Source organism: Coturnix japonica, chromosome 4 (genome assembly GCF_054131305.1).
Source record: "Coturnix japonica strain WE chromosome 4, WE-NBRP24, whole genome shotgun sequence".
Taxonomy (NCBI): Eukaryota; Metazoa; Chordata; class Aves; order Galliformes; family Phasianidae; genus Coturnix; species Coturnix japonica.
In genome coordinates, this window is record NC_140666.1 from 43,703,350 (window position 1) to 43,722,047 (window position 18,698).

The 18,698-nt window shown below is 40.1% G+C and overlaps 1 protein-coding gene across 8 annotated transcripts in view; it reads right to left on the reverse strand.

Moving 5' to 3' along the window:
• STOX2 (storkhead box 2) overlaps positions 1–18,698 on the reverse strand; it is a 120,276-nt gene that overhangs the window by 6,202 nt on the left and 95,376 nt on the right. For 5 of the 8 annotated variants that reach the window (XM_015861442.3, XM_015861443.3, XM_032444107.2 and 2 more), the window contains exons 2-3: positions 12,901–13,053; positions 3,693–5,955 (exon numbers count right to left, since the gene is read on the reverse strand). In XM_015861442.3, coding sequence (XP_015716928.1) covers positions 3,693–5,955; positions 12,901–13,053 — 2,416 coding nt within the window. Of the gene's footprint in view, positions 1–3,692; positions 5,956–12,900; positions 13,054–18,210; positions 18,451–18,566; positions 18,697–18,698 lie in introns of those variants that run through there. The other 3 variants (XM_015861445.3, XM_015861444.3, XM_015861448.3) reach the window with 2 other exon arrangements.

The window sequence follows — 18,698 nt, forward strand, 5'->3', positions numbered from 1 at the left end:
CTGAGACTACTGCAGCTCACAAGATGCCAGCAAATCAGAACAGCCACAATCACTCTCTGAGCAAGGAGTTCTGTTATCTCACTTAGATAATGGACTGAGTTCCTTTAGTTCTATCACACCGTTTGTCCATGGGAGTGACAGCACACTTAGCACTTTCAAAGATTATGCCTTTAAATGGTACATCTAACTAGGAATGCAGAAGAGCCTATATTTTAGCCCACAGCTTCAAAAAAACTCATCCATATGCTTGAGCTAGTTTTCAGCACTACTGTTCTTTTTGTTCTCTTTTCACTCAGTCTCTAAATCATGGTTTCCCATGCACAGAGAGATCTGGTTTTCAAACAGTTGTGTTGATCCTGGTTATGTATTTTTTCACCTACAGCCCCACTTCTTTGCAAAATGACATCACGACTTGCTAAGGATGTTTCCTGAGTACATTTAGGTTACTACTGGGGGTTAAATGGGCACTACAACCAGAGGTACAAAGAATAGGGGGATAAATGTGTCAGTGCATGACATGGGGAAGAAGAAATGTCTTGTTTAGCTGTAGTAATAAATTTAGCTGTAAGTCAACTTAAACTGACTACAACTAGAATGACGCTCTTAGAGAAGCTCTTGTTGATCTTTTAACATCAATCAAAATGGCACTGATCATCTGCCAATTTCTGCCTTGTTGTAAGCAGTTCCAAACAGCTAAGACAGGTGACGCGTGCACTCAGATGCAGTGACACAGGGCATGCTCCTGGTTTTTGATTCCTTTCCTTCTGCTTACAAACAAGGAGAGATGCAATCTTTGCTTTTTGAAGATCATTTGGTATTGTATCCTTCTTTAAGGGACCGCCAATTCCACATTTTCAAACAATTTCAATTCAAGTGTCACAAACTGATCGTCGTAACATCTATAGGTAAAACGACTGCAGTGAGTTCAGTATGCAGAGTAATACCAAAATTAGCTCCTTCCTTAGGTGACAAAAGAACAGCAGTATTATATAAGCTCTAAAAATAAAGCAGTAAAATGAATACGGTGAGCTAGTGGATACCATATACCACCTGAATAAATGCAACGAAAAAAATACTGAGAGGCTGAACTCCAGACAGAAGTGTTCTGATTAATTTCATACACAAAACACTTCTGAAGTCAAATGACCATTGCAAATCACATGAAGTGCTCAAATCTCATTCAATACTCTTTTTCTTTCACAGTGTAGAACTGCTGACTCCGATTCCCCAAGCAACACTGCGTGACCAAACAGCACCACAGCCCAGCAGACACAACCCCAGAGGTGCACATCAGCGGAGGACCAGAGTAAACTGGAGAGATATCACCAGATGCAGGTCCTGGTTTTATCCTCTTCCTGAGGCATCTGATAATGGATGCTGTCAGAGCTAGGTGAATCTTAACAGATGGATGCTGGACGGTGTTTTTACATTTCCTGGAGAAGGGCTGTAGAGTACATTTTTTGTTATAAGGTAGACAAGTAATAACATAATGGTAATTATAGCCAGAAGGCCCAAATCACCCTCATCTTCATTTATTTTAATAGAGTTAATTCTAATAGACCAAAAGTGAGCAAAAGCATCCAATTTAATCATCTTGATGCAAAACTCATGACTTGGATATTTAAAAGCCTTTGAAATATCTGGACTGTATGCTGGCCTTACAAAACAAATACACAGGAAAAAAAAATCCCTACAGAATGTGGCGTTTGGGGCTATTTTGTGTTTTGTTTTTTGTTCCTAAATGTAAAAGCTTATTTTCTGTAGCCTTGCAAAAAGCAAATCATAATTAATAAACAGTAAAATTAAAACGGGGTGTGTAGAACAACATCGTTATTAAAAGCTGCTTATCTGTTTCCCTTCTAATCTTAAAGCGGTACAGCTGAATCCAGTAAGCTCACAATGTTCTGTTCTTTTCCATCTAAGTTTAAGTTGAACTTCAACAGAAATTTTAGCTTTTGTATACATAATTAGGGAAGAAAATGCCTGACTTTGCATTAACCAGAAATGCAAGCTTATATTCAGTTAGCACGCATCTAGCAAAACGAAGAAGTGATTTTTATCCAGTCAACATCTTGTCCTGGAGATTACACACACTCAGCAGGAGTAGGGCGGGCTGGGAAAGCAGTAAAAAACATTATATACTTCTCTGCAAAAACTGACTGCCAATGTAGAACTTCAACTTAAAGAGTTTACATTTTAAAATAAACAGCACAAATAGCCTCATACAGAGGCTATGTATGTGACAAAGATGCCGAGTATCTGCAGAGCAGTAACAGCTGCAACATCAAAATCTTCTTGTATCCCCTCCTTTAAGTTACATTCAGTGCAAACATGATGATTTTACTCAAAATACTTTTAATATTTTTTTTACTTAGGAAAAAATCATACATATGTTAAAACTCCACTCTGGTAGTTTGATGTCCACTGTGTGCTGCAGCAGGCCCAGCAGTTCCTGCCTTGTCACTAACATCAAGCAGGAGTAACCATCAAATCCAAAGGAATTTATTTCAGAATGACATGACTTTAACTGAAAAGGAAAGTTAGTCCTGTGCGTAGAAGCAGGAAACTCCTCATGTGCCTTTCTGTGAGCCTTTGCAGTAGATTTTTAAGGCTATGTAATTTTGAGGATTAAGAACACTTTTTAAGTTAAAAGAAAACAATTTTCATTCCTCTAATGCAAATCCAGTCTTGGAGGTTTTATTTTTAAACACAGGCAATAAATAATTTAAGGCTAAGAAAGACACTATAGGAGAACAAGCATTGTAAATTATTTCTGTGGTTTTAGAGTCATTGTACTGAACTCTGATGGGTTGCTAACCAGGGCAAACAAAACCAGGCAAGCTCCATTCCAGCAGGGACCTAGGATTGCTAAAGTCCAGAAGGAGAAGAATGTCCAGAAAGCTCGAATGAAGGATTCTTAACCTGGAAATGAGCCTGTCAAAACTTCAGGGTAGGAAACACACCAGAAACTCTCTCCTCACTATGCCTGTCAGACTCCAGGTGCACCTAGACTTCCGTAATATCTGCAGTCCCTGGGATGGAAATGACTAACCCCTGCCACCATACACAAACGTCTGGGCCCTTTCCCAAGCATCCTAGGCAAGACATCTCTCTCTCTGCTAGTGCAGTACTGGGTCATCTCTGAAGGTCAAATATCTTGAGCCCTTTCAGCAGTGCAGAGGAAGCAGCTGTTCCAGACTCACTGGTTTGGAATGGTAACAGATACACTTCCAAAAATTTTAGAAGAAAACAAAAAAGCCAAAAGCCAGAATAGACATCATTGGGTTTTGTTTTGTTTTTATCTGAGCCAAAGATTATGGCATCTAGTTATGTCTAGTCTTCCAATTAGTCTTGATGAGTAAAAGAAGGGGCAAATATGCAGGCGCTCATCCCTTCTACTCTAAATGCAAACACAAATTTAAAACAGGAAAAAAAATGGATACAGGGAGGTCTTTCAGCAAAAGAAAAATGAGTTAATATAAAGTTTGTATCACAAATGGTCACTGGTTGCTTACAGTATGGGAAAAAAACACACATTTGAATATCAGATTCTAGAGCTATAGAAAACACTGTCTGAGGACGCGTACATTTGTTTAACATGGCCCTATATTCTGTTACTAATAGAATACACACAAATAACTAAAAATTGAACTTTCTAGACTGTAAAGCTGCAATTAATGTGACAGTCCTACCGTGGAGAGTTGAACCCGCTGTCCACAGTAATGCTGCTGCTGTCCATGCTGTCCAGGCGGGCCGAGTGGGTGGCTCTCTGGTTGTTGCTATTTTCTGTTTCTTTTGGGGTGAGAAGAGTGAGATTCTTCTCAAACTTTCTTTGCAGATCTCTCTCCTTTTCCCTCTCCAGGAGCCACTGCATTGTGCCAACATCATCCCTGTTCTTCTCTTCCTCGGTGTTTTTGTTGGTTCCCTCCTCTGAGTCGTCGTCATCTGATACGTTGTAGTAGTCGAATGAGGCCTCCTGGTTCCCAGCTGTCTCTTGCTGTCTCTGTGAGACAGGCATGACTTGTGTGACTGAGGTTACTATCGCTTGTTCAAGTTTCTCACATCTGACTGGCAACGTGTCTGAAGGGGTCTTTTGATGGGGTTTTAGCAGGGGTGTGCTAGACTTATGGAAACTATTCACAGAAAGAGTGTTGTGCAGAGGTTTGAAGAGTGTATCCTTGCTAAATATTTCTTTCCTTTTATCAAGGCTGCTTGATTCAGCACTGTGGTGTTGAACCAGCCGTCCATTTGCAATCACCTCTGGAGTAGGGCCAACAACCGCCGAACCGCTGCTCGGGCCCTTTGGGGACTCCTCTTTGTGCACCCCAGGCTCTCTGGCAATATGCTGAGACTGTCTTTCTGAGGGAGTCATTTTTTTGAGCCCATCTGTCCCTGTCAGCGTGTCATGATCCTCTTTGTTCTTTCCTAGTGGTGATGGAGCAGTAAGCACAGTCTCACTGGACGTGTTGCACTGGAAATAGTCATCAACTGCAGATTTTGTTGTGCAGGAGTTGAGCTCACTATACGATGGCAAATTCTCTGTAGGCTTTTGTTCCAACAGACTACAGGAACTGGGGGTTTCTATGCTGCCACTAGCTATTTCAGGGATGCAAGTCTCTTTGTAGCTTGCAGATGAAATCAGAGCCCTTTGATGACTGAGTGACTGAGATGGCCTTAAAGTACTATCATCAATGTAAGTTTGGCTAGTTGTTTGGTCATCTGGGCTACAGCCTTCACCCATGTCTTCAGGTGTGCCTAAAGTAGCTGAGCCCAGAGGTCCCTTAGAGTTGTCCATGGATCTAGACCTTTCTTTAGCCTTACTAGACCGCTCATTCCTTGACCGTCTATCCTGTGTATGGCTGTGGCTCCGATGGACCTTAGAGTGGGAGCTTCCCCTGGAAGGTTCAGGAAAAGGCATTTCAGTTCTTCTTTTGGCCAGCTCACCAGACACATCCCATTCCGGTGTCATGGGAAAGTGAGATTCAATCATGCTAGGGTTGCTGTGCATTATAAAATTATCTCCCTTGTGTTCTATTATGAAACAGCCTTCCCGTGGGGATCGAGTCAAGGGATCATAGAAATCATACTCTCTTTCAGCAGGTATATCCAAATGAGAGCCATCTGATGGATCTCCTTTGGATACCCGAGTCTTGCTGTGTGACCTCGATTTCCCATGAGACTTTCTGTGATTCCTACTTTTTTTACTTCGTCCACTGTGGTGAGCTGAAGATCCCGCTTTGCTTCGTTGAGCTTTTTCTTCTTCAAGTTTCTTCATTAGTGCAGTGTGCCTCATGACATTTTCCACAGTTAAATCTGGGTTAATGCGCCTGATAATCTCCATTTCTACCTCTCTAGGTATAGTGGTAGGGGTGTCCTCATCTCTCAGCGGCCACTCCTCTGGAGGAAACTGGGCAGAGAAATTCGCCAACTGTTTTGTCTTGTCCTTCTTAAAACTTAATCGGAATAATTTGAGTCCAAATTTCTTAGTCTGCTTTTCTACATCTTTAGGCTTTGTGAGTGTCTCTGCCTTATAAGAAAAATTGACAGTACTTTTACTTTTCTCAGTGGGTGGGACCTGGCATAATGAAGGAGGACAATATGAGTCTTTACAGTCTTTTGCTGACTTCCTCTGTAGGGTAGACGCATGCATGCTGTGCATGTCTTCTCTGCAACAGTGGCAGGAGTCGCAGTGGTTTTTGGGTAGTGTTCGATCCCTGACGCATCCCGAGGTGGAGGGAGTGATAGTTCCTTGTTGTGGAGAGGTACACTGAGACCTGTCAGGTATCCTCTCATCCAAATGGTACCATTTACTGTTAGTTCTTATGAGAGATGGTGTTATAAAGTAAGTCTGCGGGGTTACAATGAAATAACCATCTGGAGTTGGGTATATTTTCCTCTCCCGTACAAGCATATTCAAGGTATGTCGAAGGATTTCTGGACTGGGTGTTGGAACCCCTAGAAATGACAGCAAACAAATATCAGTGAGTGTGTAAACAACGAAATACTCTGGCTCCCTCCCTCCCCTACGTAAACATGTTTTTCTAATGTGCAAGCTGGAATATGCTGAACAAACAACTCCAAAGTACTTTGTTAGGCATTCTCTTGTCTGTTTGTTTTTTCACTTATCTCCTACACTTCAAACACATGAATTATTAAGAGAAAGGAGGCCATTAATGGAGTGCTAAAAAAGGAAGGAGAACTTCTAGTCACTTCCATCTCACAGGTGACCCTAAGGTACAGGATGAAATCACTGGAAAGCAAAGGGTGTTATGGGGAATATTTCACTTTTCTTCCAGTCAAATACCTATATCTCATTTCACTGCAGCTATTTATAACAATGCACAGCCTTGTGTAAAATAGTGGTTATTTGTTCATTCGGATGCCTAAGTTTGTTTTTGTACATAAGAATACCATAAGGGAAAAAAAAAAAAAAAAAAGGATTCCCCAAAATTGCCCCCCTTCACAGTCTTAACTGGTTTGCTCTCCCATTAAAACACGTCTCAACTAAAACAGCTGCTCCAAAAATACATGTTTTGAACAATACAGCTCAGTTACAAAAGAAACATTTCCACTATGCTGGAATTTATGGATCTAGCTCCTAAAAATTTGCTTTTGCTTTTCATGTGTAATGTGAAGGATGCTAGTAAGTAATATCACATACCAAGAGATGGTCAAGTATGTCAGCCACGCATCACTGCCACACTAACCACATATGAAACATAGCATTGTGAACCCAGTTCTTCCCACTACCAATACTCCTGCTGAGTTCAGTGGTGCAGCAGCAAGTCTTTAATACTTTATTAGATAAAATACCAAGTTAGCATGCTGTGCACAGGAGTAAGTTCCATGTAGAGCTAAGGGAACAAGAGTTTTAACAAAAGTGGTTTAAAAAGAAATCTGCTTGTACTGAATGAGAAATAATAATCTTTCCAAAATTTTAGCTGAAATTGTTATCTTCAACCAGTATATTTTGCTGAACTAAGAACTGTTTAAACTTATTTTGGGGTACTGACCTGGGAAGTGAAAATAATTAACAAGCAAAAGTTATTCATCATTTTCCAAGAAGTAATGCATGAGCCCGTTATCATGACATACCTTTAATATCTACAAAGAGCATGCTGAAGGAAATCTAGGGTCAGCTTGGACAGTACCACCCCTTACACTTTGCATCACAAGTGGTAGATGACCCCAATCTCAAGCTTATATGCCTCTCCATCCCATGCTGAAAACAGACTGCAGGGTCCAGCCCTTCTCTTACTGAGATGCAGTTGTTGTGCAGCAGCCAATCCCTCTGCCTTTCTCTATACATAATCTGACCAAGCCACTGTATCCTCCAGGAGCCTACAAATAAATACCTCAACACATACCTACTACCTTTGTCTGGAAGAACTTGGTCCTTCATCCTTTTTTCACTGAACAAAAAAGAACGAGGAAAAAAAGAAAAAAAAATGGAGAAAAAGGTGAAAGACATTCACCTAGGAATGTGAGAAAGAGATTGATATGGATCATCTCATTTTTTAAGCTAGCTTTTTTTAATACTGTAACAAAAACACCCTGCAAAATGTGGTAAAAATAAACACATTTTTTTCACCTAACAAACCATAATGACTACAGTATGTTAGTTGAGTGTCTAAATACTGGATGCACTGTGGCTACATTAAATGACTAAATCGTAGGGACAGAGAACGTGCAGAAAAACATCAAGGAAAAAGTAATTAGCATGCCTGGGAAGCTGAAGACACTGTAGTAAGTGAATTGTGTCAGCCTTCTCTCCTGAGTTGGAGACTACCACTCCTATTGCCTGCTGCACGCAGTACTTCCCTTCATTTTACTCCCCCAGCTGCGATGACGACAGATGCAGATCTCTGGAGTACTGCTAACGCTACCTACAGATTTTGTTCAGGTCTCTTTCAGGTACTTACAAAAGCAGAAACAGACTCAAACTTGAATTAGGTTGTTCAGCATTGTGAACAGGAGCAATGAAATTAATCTAGCTCCCTTTGGTGGTATTTCATGTATGCCTTTATACCTAGTGCTTTAGGTGAATGCTTGGCTGCATGGCTGCATACAACATAGTCTCAGCAGATGTGCACTTGAGTGTTCCCATTGCTTGTAACCATAGCCAAATGAGCACAAAGATCAAGTAGTTCATTTATGTTAAGAAGTGTAACACCTATCCTGCCTAATAATTATTGTGTTGTTAGCTTCTGTCGCCAATCTCGAAGTGTGACATTGGGTGTGCAACAGAATTAAGCAAATGTAGAAGCCCAAACTTCCCATACAAGCACTGGGAAGAGAGATCTTCTCGTGTGGCAATTCATATTAATGCAGTCAAAAATAAAAATGAAATACAAAGAGAGTCCTTTGTATTCCCCAGAGGGAAGTCCTGCTGTGGATGAAGAACCTAAGACAGGAGTGTGTTGTTCAACTGTTCTTCATTCGGCAATTGCAATGCAGCACATCAATAAATACACTAAGGAGAAAGTGTACAATGTGAAGTCTGTGACCAGCCCTGCTCCAACTAGGGCCACTGGCCAAGATTCTCCTGACTTCAACAGGCACAGAGCAGGCCCAAAAGATCATAGTGAATGAAAAGGAGGTCATTTTTTTCGGTGTGTATTTACCATTCAACAGCTCTACACCTTTTTGCATTTTGTGAGCCAGGGAAGCAAGGGACTAAAGCAGCATTTTGTTCAATGTAACAGGTCAATTATCCCAAGGTGAGAAGTCCAAGTAGGAAAATTTGCACTTTCAGGACTGGCCAGAGATCACTGTCAACCAGAGAGAAAATGGGAGGCTAACAGTGCAACAACTTGATGAGGAAACTAGGACAGCAAGAGTTACAAGCCTGCACAGTCTCTCTACACTTACTGCAGTCAGGGCTAGATATGCAGGGGATGTTTTTAAATCAAGCCCCTTTCTCAGCTAGATCTGGAACTCTCCCACAATATCTCAGCTGTCTGACTCTTGTGTGGATAGATGCGACTTGTGATTGACACCCCAAGGATAACAAAGCATTTAAACTAATCAAAGACAAAGACTTAGCAGCCCTACTGGGTTGGAAATAACAATGATAGATAGAGGGCAAGTGACTTGTCAAAGATCACGGCAACTCAGAGGTGCAAGCAGAGGAAGAAATCCGATTTCCTGGCTTCCTCAAGATCTTTTTCTTCATAGTAACCTGCCCACATCATTTCTATATATAACCTGCCCCTGCATTCAGATGTCTACCTAAGGTCTCCTTCCTCCTATTAAATAGGTGCAAGAATAAAAAAACAACAACAAAAAAAACCCCTACCAACCAGTAGTTCAGAGGCTCTATCATTTAAAATACTGCATGACAGCAGTGGTGTTATTTAAGATTATGTAGTGTTTAAATAATTCAAAAGCAGAAACTGTCTGGACACTGAATCATCAGACATGTACATTTTTTGCATCTCAAGAGAGTCTACTATGCCATCCACTGAGCTTCCAGACAGAAGATTATGTCTTGTTTGCTGCTCACAAAGAACACTGACCTAGGGTGAACTCAGTTAATGTATGACACTTATTTTAAGTGCTACATATACATTTCACATATTTAAAGAGCTAACAGATATGAATGTGGACGTCAGAGGAATTTGCCAGCCTTCAGAAAACTGCTTCAAAAGGTGATCCAGTCCAATACACAAACACAGCTTCTGCACTGAAATACTGAACACCTTAAAACAATTTTCATAACAACATGGACAAATTTGGAAAGAAAATAAGAATTGTTACTAATGACAGTATAGTCTAAAGCTCGATGCTTCCTTCAGACATAGCCATACAGATAAGAGGGTCTGGCTGCTAAACACAGGAACAGAGGTTACATTCTTAGCTCCTTATACTGGATTTCAAAGATTTACATTTAGTGCACAGGATTTAAACCGCGGTCAATAAATTATAAAGGAGGGCTGTACAAACATCTCATTGGGTAATTCCAAGTTAGAATAATGGGAGCACGTGCAGCTTGTTCTTTAAAAAGCCTGCAAAATAACAAATGCCATCAATAAGGCGTGCATTATCATTACAAACTTTTTCAATAAAATAAATTCATGAAAAATACATCTGAAGTAGTATTTAAATGGTGTTAAGTCTGCTAAAATGATTTTCTCCTGAGCTGATGCTAAGGCTTAACAAGGGATAAAAGAAATACTCTGATTGGCTCATGAAATACTAGTTAAGGATGTGGAGTGGTTGCTATGTGATGTTATAAATAATTAGCATACCTTATTTCAGATAGAGCCATGGCCCAGATTTATGCCTGCACAATGGCTCAGCAAACTAGAGGGCTAGACTGCTCTTGTAAGAACTGCACTGAGGAAAGAGGTTTATTATTCTTAGGCAGTTTGAGAATGGCATCTGGGGTCTTAGGAAATTTATACGTGCCATGAAGAGCAGTGAAGCATCTGTTCATTAAAACAGAAACAGCACAGGCAGACAAGTGCTGCTACAGGGTGAGATACAGAGAGGTTATTTGACAATGACAGCTACATCTACACCAATGATGCTTTCCTCTCTCTCAGCATATCGTAACACAATTAGGAAAAATAAACTATCAGAATATGGGAGGACATCAGATATTTGAAAATAGCCACAGTGAACAGAAGGACTCAAAAAACCATGGCTGGTTTATAAGAGTTTGGGCAGACAAGTGGAAACATCACAACATGAGAAGAGGTTCCATTTATCGTATAAAGGTATAAGATGCGTGGATAGTGCTCAAACATTCAGAGAACATGCACACTTTCTCTGTTAAACACGTTATGGCTTCAAGAGAAGGGCACTCCTCTAGAGAGGGGAAAAAAACTGAACAACAAAGGGTGAATTTTTTTTTTTTTTACTATAATTTCCTTTATGTTTTGGGAAGTGGAGTGGGAAAAACAAGGCTCTCCTTTTTTTAATCCCCAGCTTGAGAAATGCACATGTCCATGGCCAGTGGAAAAAAGAAGCAGCAAGAGACTGTGTGCTAAGTTGCCTGAGGCTTCTTGTGAGCAGTCTGCAGCAGCAGAGCCTGTTGAATTATTTTTGATGCATGGCTCTGTCTAGCAAGAATAGCACAACGCACCACAGCACCTGATAACCACACTCCCAGGAAACCCAAGGGATGCCACCAGGAAATTATCATTTCTGCCACGCAATTGCATTGTTATTAAACGTATTGATAGAATCAATGGAAAAAACACTTGCAATCTATGCAACCTTTCCAGTACATGGCTATATAAAAAATGTGACCTAGAAAAAAACCAAAAACATCAGAATAAATTCAACTAGAATTACAATTCTGAACATTGCCTTCTTTGCATCCTATCCCTTACAACTTTTGCTGCTGTTTTCAAAACATGCGAAGCATACTGAAAATAAACCCTCTGCAAGCTAAACCACAAATCAGGACAGAGAGATAGTATTTACAAAATATACTTGCAGTAATCTTTTCCAAAGTACAATTATCAAATGTCAGACAGAACTGTTTACTTCAAACATAGCTGTAGATCCAGAACTACATTTTAAAACCTCAGAAGCAAGTGCCAGTTGCAGCAAAAGCCAAAGCAACCTTTAAGGCTCTGAGTTAACTCTTGCTTTGTAATTTAAAAGCAAAAAAAAAAAATCAAAAAAAAAAAATCAAGACACGAAAACACATAGGATCACAGAATGGTTTGGGTGGGAGGGACCTTTAAGATCACCTAGTTCCAACCTCCCACCAGACCAGGCTGCTCAGAGCCCCATCCAGCCTGGCCTTGAACACTTCCAGGGAGGGTGCATCCACAAGCTCACTCGGTTATGATCACGGTTATGATTAGGATGCCTAGAAAAAGCAGATGCATCAGTAGTTTTATTACTCAAGAAATTGTAATTACCACTTTTGTGTAATTAAAAGAAGTTCAATAAAGAATTTTACAGGTTCAGAGACCTGTAAGCTGAGAGACAGAAAGAACAAGCATCTATGGTTCCCTAAACCTTTTTGTCATGGAGAGTTGCCAAGTTAAAAATAAAAAAAAAAAAATTAAAAATTGAAGGTTTTCAAGCCAGAACTGCATCCAAGATGACTCTAAAAGTCCCTGCATACCAAGCTGACAGTCTCCTCTCAGCTTAAATATAACAGCCCCTCACTGAGGCAGACACATCATCACCATTGGATGCTAGCACATCTATCAGGCCCCACCAGACTTAACAGTCTGTTCCACAAGTAGGATGTGGGAAACCTGCTCTTTTAAAGAGAACACTCTGCACAGACCTTTGTGAGGTCAGCCCTACACAGAGCGAATGATGGCACTTGAAACAGCAGAATGAAGTTAACAGAGCTCTTAAAACCAGACTGAAAGCCATGAGGTGGAATTAGTCTGCTCTGGCTCCAACATATGCTTTCATTCTCTTTAAGTAATACAAAAGTCTTAAACTCTCTTGATTATGACGATAAAGAAGGTGTTCTGTGATAGAAGTGACAAATAGCCTTATTCTGATATCAGTTAAAAAAAAAAAGAAAAAAAAGAAACAAACACTCCAACACAATTTACGATTTAGTATCTCAAGACGTTGTTATAGTATTTACATAAAGCCAGGAATTGACCCTGCAAAATGCATCTCACATGAATGGCCCCATCAAAAGGAACTTCTCTGTCTGTACATACAAGAAAAAAGAACACAGAAAGTTTTAAGATTAGAACCCAAAACCTTCCCTTCACTTCTGGGTAGCATCTCATGATTAATCAATATTCCCATCCAGGAGAGTTAAGAAAAACAGACTACTAAATGCTGAAACTCCATCTTCTAAAAAAGCCAAACAGACAAGCATCTTTTAGGCAGTGAGAGGGGGATTCTTTAACTGCCCTTTTACAGGCATGAGCTCTTCCAACCAATGATTTATTCATGCACAGCTACCTGGGAAGCAGGTTGTTAGGTGCTCCATTAGTGCTTCTTGTGTGACTTGTTTTCGGGCAGAGTTCATTGCTGAGATGGCCAGGCAAAGGATTTCCCCAAGTGGAATAAACTGTGACTGACTGATGGGAGACATGCTGATTGGTGATACATCACCTGCAAAAAGACAACAGATGTGCAATGAAGCGTTGCTTTGTTTTTTTTTTAATATAAAAACGCTGCTTACAGAACAACGATGAAGAGACACAGTTGCAAACGATGCATACAGCTCTGCAGTCTTTGTACTCTGCAGAATGAGAACCATCCAACTTATTTCAATCGATGTGCTTGTTTCAGAACTTGGACACGGTGAGCTTTGGAGGAGGGGAGATATATACAACGCAGATACAGCTTCTCAAAGGGTGCAATAGAAAAATGCCTACAAAGTGGCATTTAAGGTTCCAAAATCTTAGATTTGAACATCCCACTAGGTAAATCCATACACAAAAGATATATGCATATTTTTCTGGGTGCAGAGATTTCACAACCCATTCACTGGCTAGTGGTATGGATTGCCTACCACTTTCATTGGACAGAATACATCTATTAGTAACAGAGATTACAAAAATACGTTGATGTGTTAATGAATACAATTTCCACTCAGTTTGTGAAGCAGAACACACTCTTTAAAGGCACAAAAGCAGCAAACACCTAAAGTCTGGTACTTTTAATAAGTCTGTCTTAGATCTACATGTCTAATGCCTCTGTAGAGATCATATATTTTTAGGAGTTTTTATTGTATCCTTGATGATCTCAAAAGAGGGAGAAACAAACTAAAATATTTCCTTTGACAGTGGAAAACAAATAATATTCAAACTTTTCTCTGTAATTTTAAGAATCTGATATTTGCCCTATGAATTCTATGTTCCTATTACTTCTACTAGATGGGAATAGCTACTAGACAGGGACTTTCAATCCATGAAAGTGATTATCAAAATACATTTAGTCTTGCATTATAGTCGTTACTTTGTTAAAGAAAGGAACTGGTGAACTGGTGAGAGTAGCAAATTGTGTAACTGTCTCAGTGAGACATACCAGCAATGTTTTTCAATGCACCAGCTGTACAATCTGTTGTGTGCAACAGTGATACACATTACCCAAGCACAATAATGATTTAAAATACACATTGGCACTACGCTGCCTCCTGACTGCTGCTGCTTTATCAGGCCTGACCACGTCATTGTGACAGTCCCATCACAGCACTTCTCCTCCAGCTTCAACACAGTACACCACAAGACCCTCCTTTTGAGTGATGACAGAGCGATGACCTTAACATATAATCTGTTCTGGATATTTTCACCTACAACTGCCCGAGAAGTTCCTGCCAGAAGTGCTCTCTGCATGCAAGAAGTATCAATCAGAGAGGTTGTAGACAGCTTACAGGGAAATGCAATGAGGTGCAATTCCACATGACTCAGGAACAAATGCTGTTTGTCCCATCATCATTGGAGAACATCACATTTATTAATAACCGTTTACTGATAACTGTGCCTGCTATCAGATGAAATTTGTTCATCTCTTATCACCAAGACACACAACAAGTCACCTCTGCACTTTGTCTAGGAGAATGGTTAGCTTCATGTCTAAAAAGCATCAGAGTTACACTAGGAATCATGCAGATTGGGTTAAGTGATTTCAGAAGCTTCTGCCCTTCATATGCACAGGATGGGTGCCACAGGTGCCCTTGTGAGCACACCTGAGCTGGGAGCAACCCAGCCCTCTCCCTGGACGGCACCACACCTGCAGGGCACACCTTTGGGATCACCCTGCTGGGGTTCGTTAACTTAAACCTGAGTAAATATGGGTTATGCAACAGTAACGTTTATCTGGATGCCAGTCACCTTGCACTGCGCACAATTTCCCTTTCCAAAGCAGGCCTCCAGCACAGAATTACTTTTAGGTTAGTATGCAGAAAACACTCAGCCTACTTGATTTGATTGCTGCCAGTTGGGTCCTCAATGTCAACAACAAGCTGAGAGTTTCCACTATTTTGTATCCCATGCCTCACCTACCAGGTGCTCAGCACTAACACAACCTCTAGCAGAGCATGCTATTGCTAGTTAACAAATGTTTCACTACCTAGAAGTAAGATGACAACTGAGCATAAAACCACAACTTAAATATCTTTAAATGGAGTGGAAATGGTCAACAACTATTTGCTTATATGAGAGCCCTCCTTTCTGTTTTGTAAAGGCTTACACTCTTACATGGAATATTTTTCAACCTTCCATTTTGACAAGGCAACTCTTGTTTCACCTCTGTTGAGTCCAAATTAACTCTGCAGCCCTCAGTCAGTAATGGTCTGCTGGAGTTAATTAGTGACTCTGGGTTTCAAAAGGCTGACACACATTGGTAACGCATGCAGTAGACCTAGTGATAGAAAGCCAGAAGCCCCTCACCCAGGGAGGCTCTAATTTGCCAGGTTTCATCTTAAATAGCCCACAGCTCTGGGAAATTACAAGCACTCTGTGGTTATAGTTAAGTGAACAAACTTTTCTGATGCACAACAACACAACATTTCCTTGTGTCTATGATTTAATATATTAACATCAATTATGTGTACAAACACTGTCTAGCCTTCTGAATGGAAGGTTGACTACAATTGAAAAGATCTGTTTAAAAAATAAAATAAAATAAAAATCTGCTTTTCCTACTTTTTTTTTTTTTTTCCCTTTTGGAAGACCACATCACTTACACAAACCATCCACAAACCATCCATATGGCTCCTGTTAGCTCGGGCTGATGCTTGTCTCAAGCAGCTTTCTTTTGAAACCAAATTACTATCCTCAACTTTCATATGTTTATGTTCCCAATTAAATGAAAACTGAAGCTCAAAAAGCAGTTTTCACCAGCTGACTGCAAGCTTTGTTTAAATACTATCTATACATTTATATGTATATGTATATAGTTTCAGCTCTGTGACTGCAGTGCCTTTCCAATGATCTCTTTAAATAAATTTTAAAAGTTTTCCTACACTTTTTAAGTGGTACCTCATTTTAAAAAGAGTCTAAGCACATAACAAACAATAAATGGGGGCTGTCCTTATTTATGCCATAGGGGGTTTTATAACACTACCCTGTGGGAAAACAATAATTTCTGTTACTTAGAACAAGAGGTTAAGTAGCAAATAAAATAAACACGTAGCTCCTACATAGCACATTTCTTCAAAGGATTCAAAAATATTCAGAAGAACAGAGTAACCATAGCTATCTTCAATATACAGATGAGAAAGTGATAGTCTGCAACTGAGCTGAAAAGAAAATTTACCTCTCCTTAAACCATATGAACCAGAGGCTTTCCTGTGCCAGTTGACCTACTGTCTCTGCTCTCTGAAAGTCAGGGTACCACCATCCCAGCAGGAAATGAGCTAGACTGTCTTTCTCACCATCTATCAGTAATTAAACTACCAACTACATACAGATGACAGAAATTTTATTAGTGATTCTGCTGGTGAAAAGAAGTGACTTGAAAGTCAGACTCCCTGCCTCATGAAGTTTGCATGAGGACTGTTTGAATAATCACCTCTTGACTTATAAATGAAACTGACTCAGTACAGCCATTCAAAAGGAAAACTCACAAAATTACAACACAAAGCCACAATTTATTAGAATTTATATATATTCGTTCCTTGAAATGCTGAATAAATCCTCTGATTACACTATACATCCTGTGAAACACAGAAAGCCAAATTGGCCATCCTGGCTCTCAACACCTCTCCACCCTTTTGCCTCCTGTGGCTCAAAACAAGCTCTAAACATAATTTTTGGCCTGGTTTCCAAGGGAAATGAAGCTTGCACAAACACATTCTGAGTACATGCATGTGCCAGAGAGGTCGAGACTCAGTAGACAACAGAAACTCTACAGCGTTGAACATTTGGTACACAGGTTCCAACTGCTTGGAACATGGGGCAAAGCCACGTCCCACCAGACAAGAGAGCGCCTCGTCAGAAAACACACATCAGGTTACTACTTCTGCCACTTACAGAGCTACAGAACTAATCAGAAAGCATCAAACAACTAGAGTAATTCATGGCGCATCATGGCCATAGATGTAGTTTCAACAAAAATTCCCTACATGCGTTTTCTTGGTAATAACATATTTTGGTCAGCAATCAACCACAGTTTCACTCCAGGAAGAACTAGACAAAGCTGCTCTTCAAACACAAGAGAAGTAACAAAAACAAAACTACCAGCAGGGGACAGAAAGAAGGCTCTTCAACTATTATATTTTCACTGTTATTAATATTATTCACTATTATTATTCAACTACTGTATTTTTCACCTCCTTTCCCCCATCCCCCTCAACCCCCCACTCCCCAAATACACTCACTGCAAGTGAAAAGTCTCCTTTAGGAAAAGTACATTTTCAAGTTGACTCGCAGAAGCGACAGATGCCCCACAAGTAATATACCTGGCCAGGGTTGCACATCACTCCCTTTTCACTCACACCTCAACATAACTGAATCACACTAATCACAAAATACTTGCTTAGATGTGGCAAACTGAACTTTTCATACGTACACCAACAATGATGACATACAATTGCCATTTTAAGCCAGATAATGCTTTCATCTGATTAAACAACATGAGGGAGCAGAAGGACGTGCAGATTTCTATATTACCCAGATTACCCTGAAATGCCTTGGATCTGCACTAGCACATCATAAGAAAGAACACATTTTACTAACCAAATCTTTAATAAAGAAAATTAGAAATTACATTGTTTTCACTGTTTTCAGCCATAGCTAAATCCTCATTTTAAACCACAGTTTTGGAGTATTTTCAGGACAAAGCGGCAGGCTGTGCTTACTGGATAGTTATGCATATTAGAAGGTTGATTTTCAATAACAAAAGTTAAAGCTTCTGCCATTTACTTACATTTAAGAGCATGTTAAACAGAGGTGCATCAGTACAAGTAGCAGACATTCTTGAAACAGGAAGCTCATTCTGCACCCCCAAAACGCATGCACATCAAAATATACCTCCTCTTGCAGATACACTTCAAGAATGCAACCTGGCAGTATGACCAGTACAATTTTAACCAGTCTGAAGAAAATACAGCAACCCTAACAATGAGCAACCACATGACAAACACTTGCCCCTGAACAAAGTTCTAGCTCTCTATCAGTTATGAACTGCTCTTCAATTATGTAAACTTTTCTTTTCACATGGTCAGACCCAGCTAAAAGCACGATCTGCAGGTTCATCGACTACCACACTGTGTTTGGAAAGAGGTGCTAAAATACCCACAGTATCCAGGTTTGTCTTACATACATTCCTCCTGAGCATTTCCTGAAATTTGGATTTCGTTCCTTGGTTCATGTCCAGTGGTCAGCTGCCTCCTGATCCAAAGTGATATATATCCCAGCACGTGTTATGACTAGAAGCATAAAAAGTTTCTGCTGGAGCACGGAACTTTCCCAGAGAGGATTCAGTTGAGATTTTTGAGGTACTGCTTATTCTGAGATGAAGGAGGGTAGAACTGCTGTTTTGTCATTATTATTACTTTTTTTTAATATATTGTGTGCTCTAGAATGTATTTACACAAATTGTAATTTTAAAACACATCTCTTAGTAAATGTCCGTGTCTATATTCGTGGCACACAATATGTTAAAAAAGGGGGACTTACCTGAACCCCTATGATCTGGTTCCATGCTCCAGTACAGTATCCAGAGTAGCTGTGATGTAAGAACACTGTGCATATTGGGGCTTTATATCACTGTGGAAGATGGCAGGAGCAGAGAGCAGTGACACAGGACCT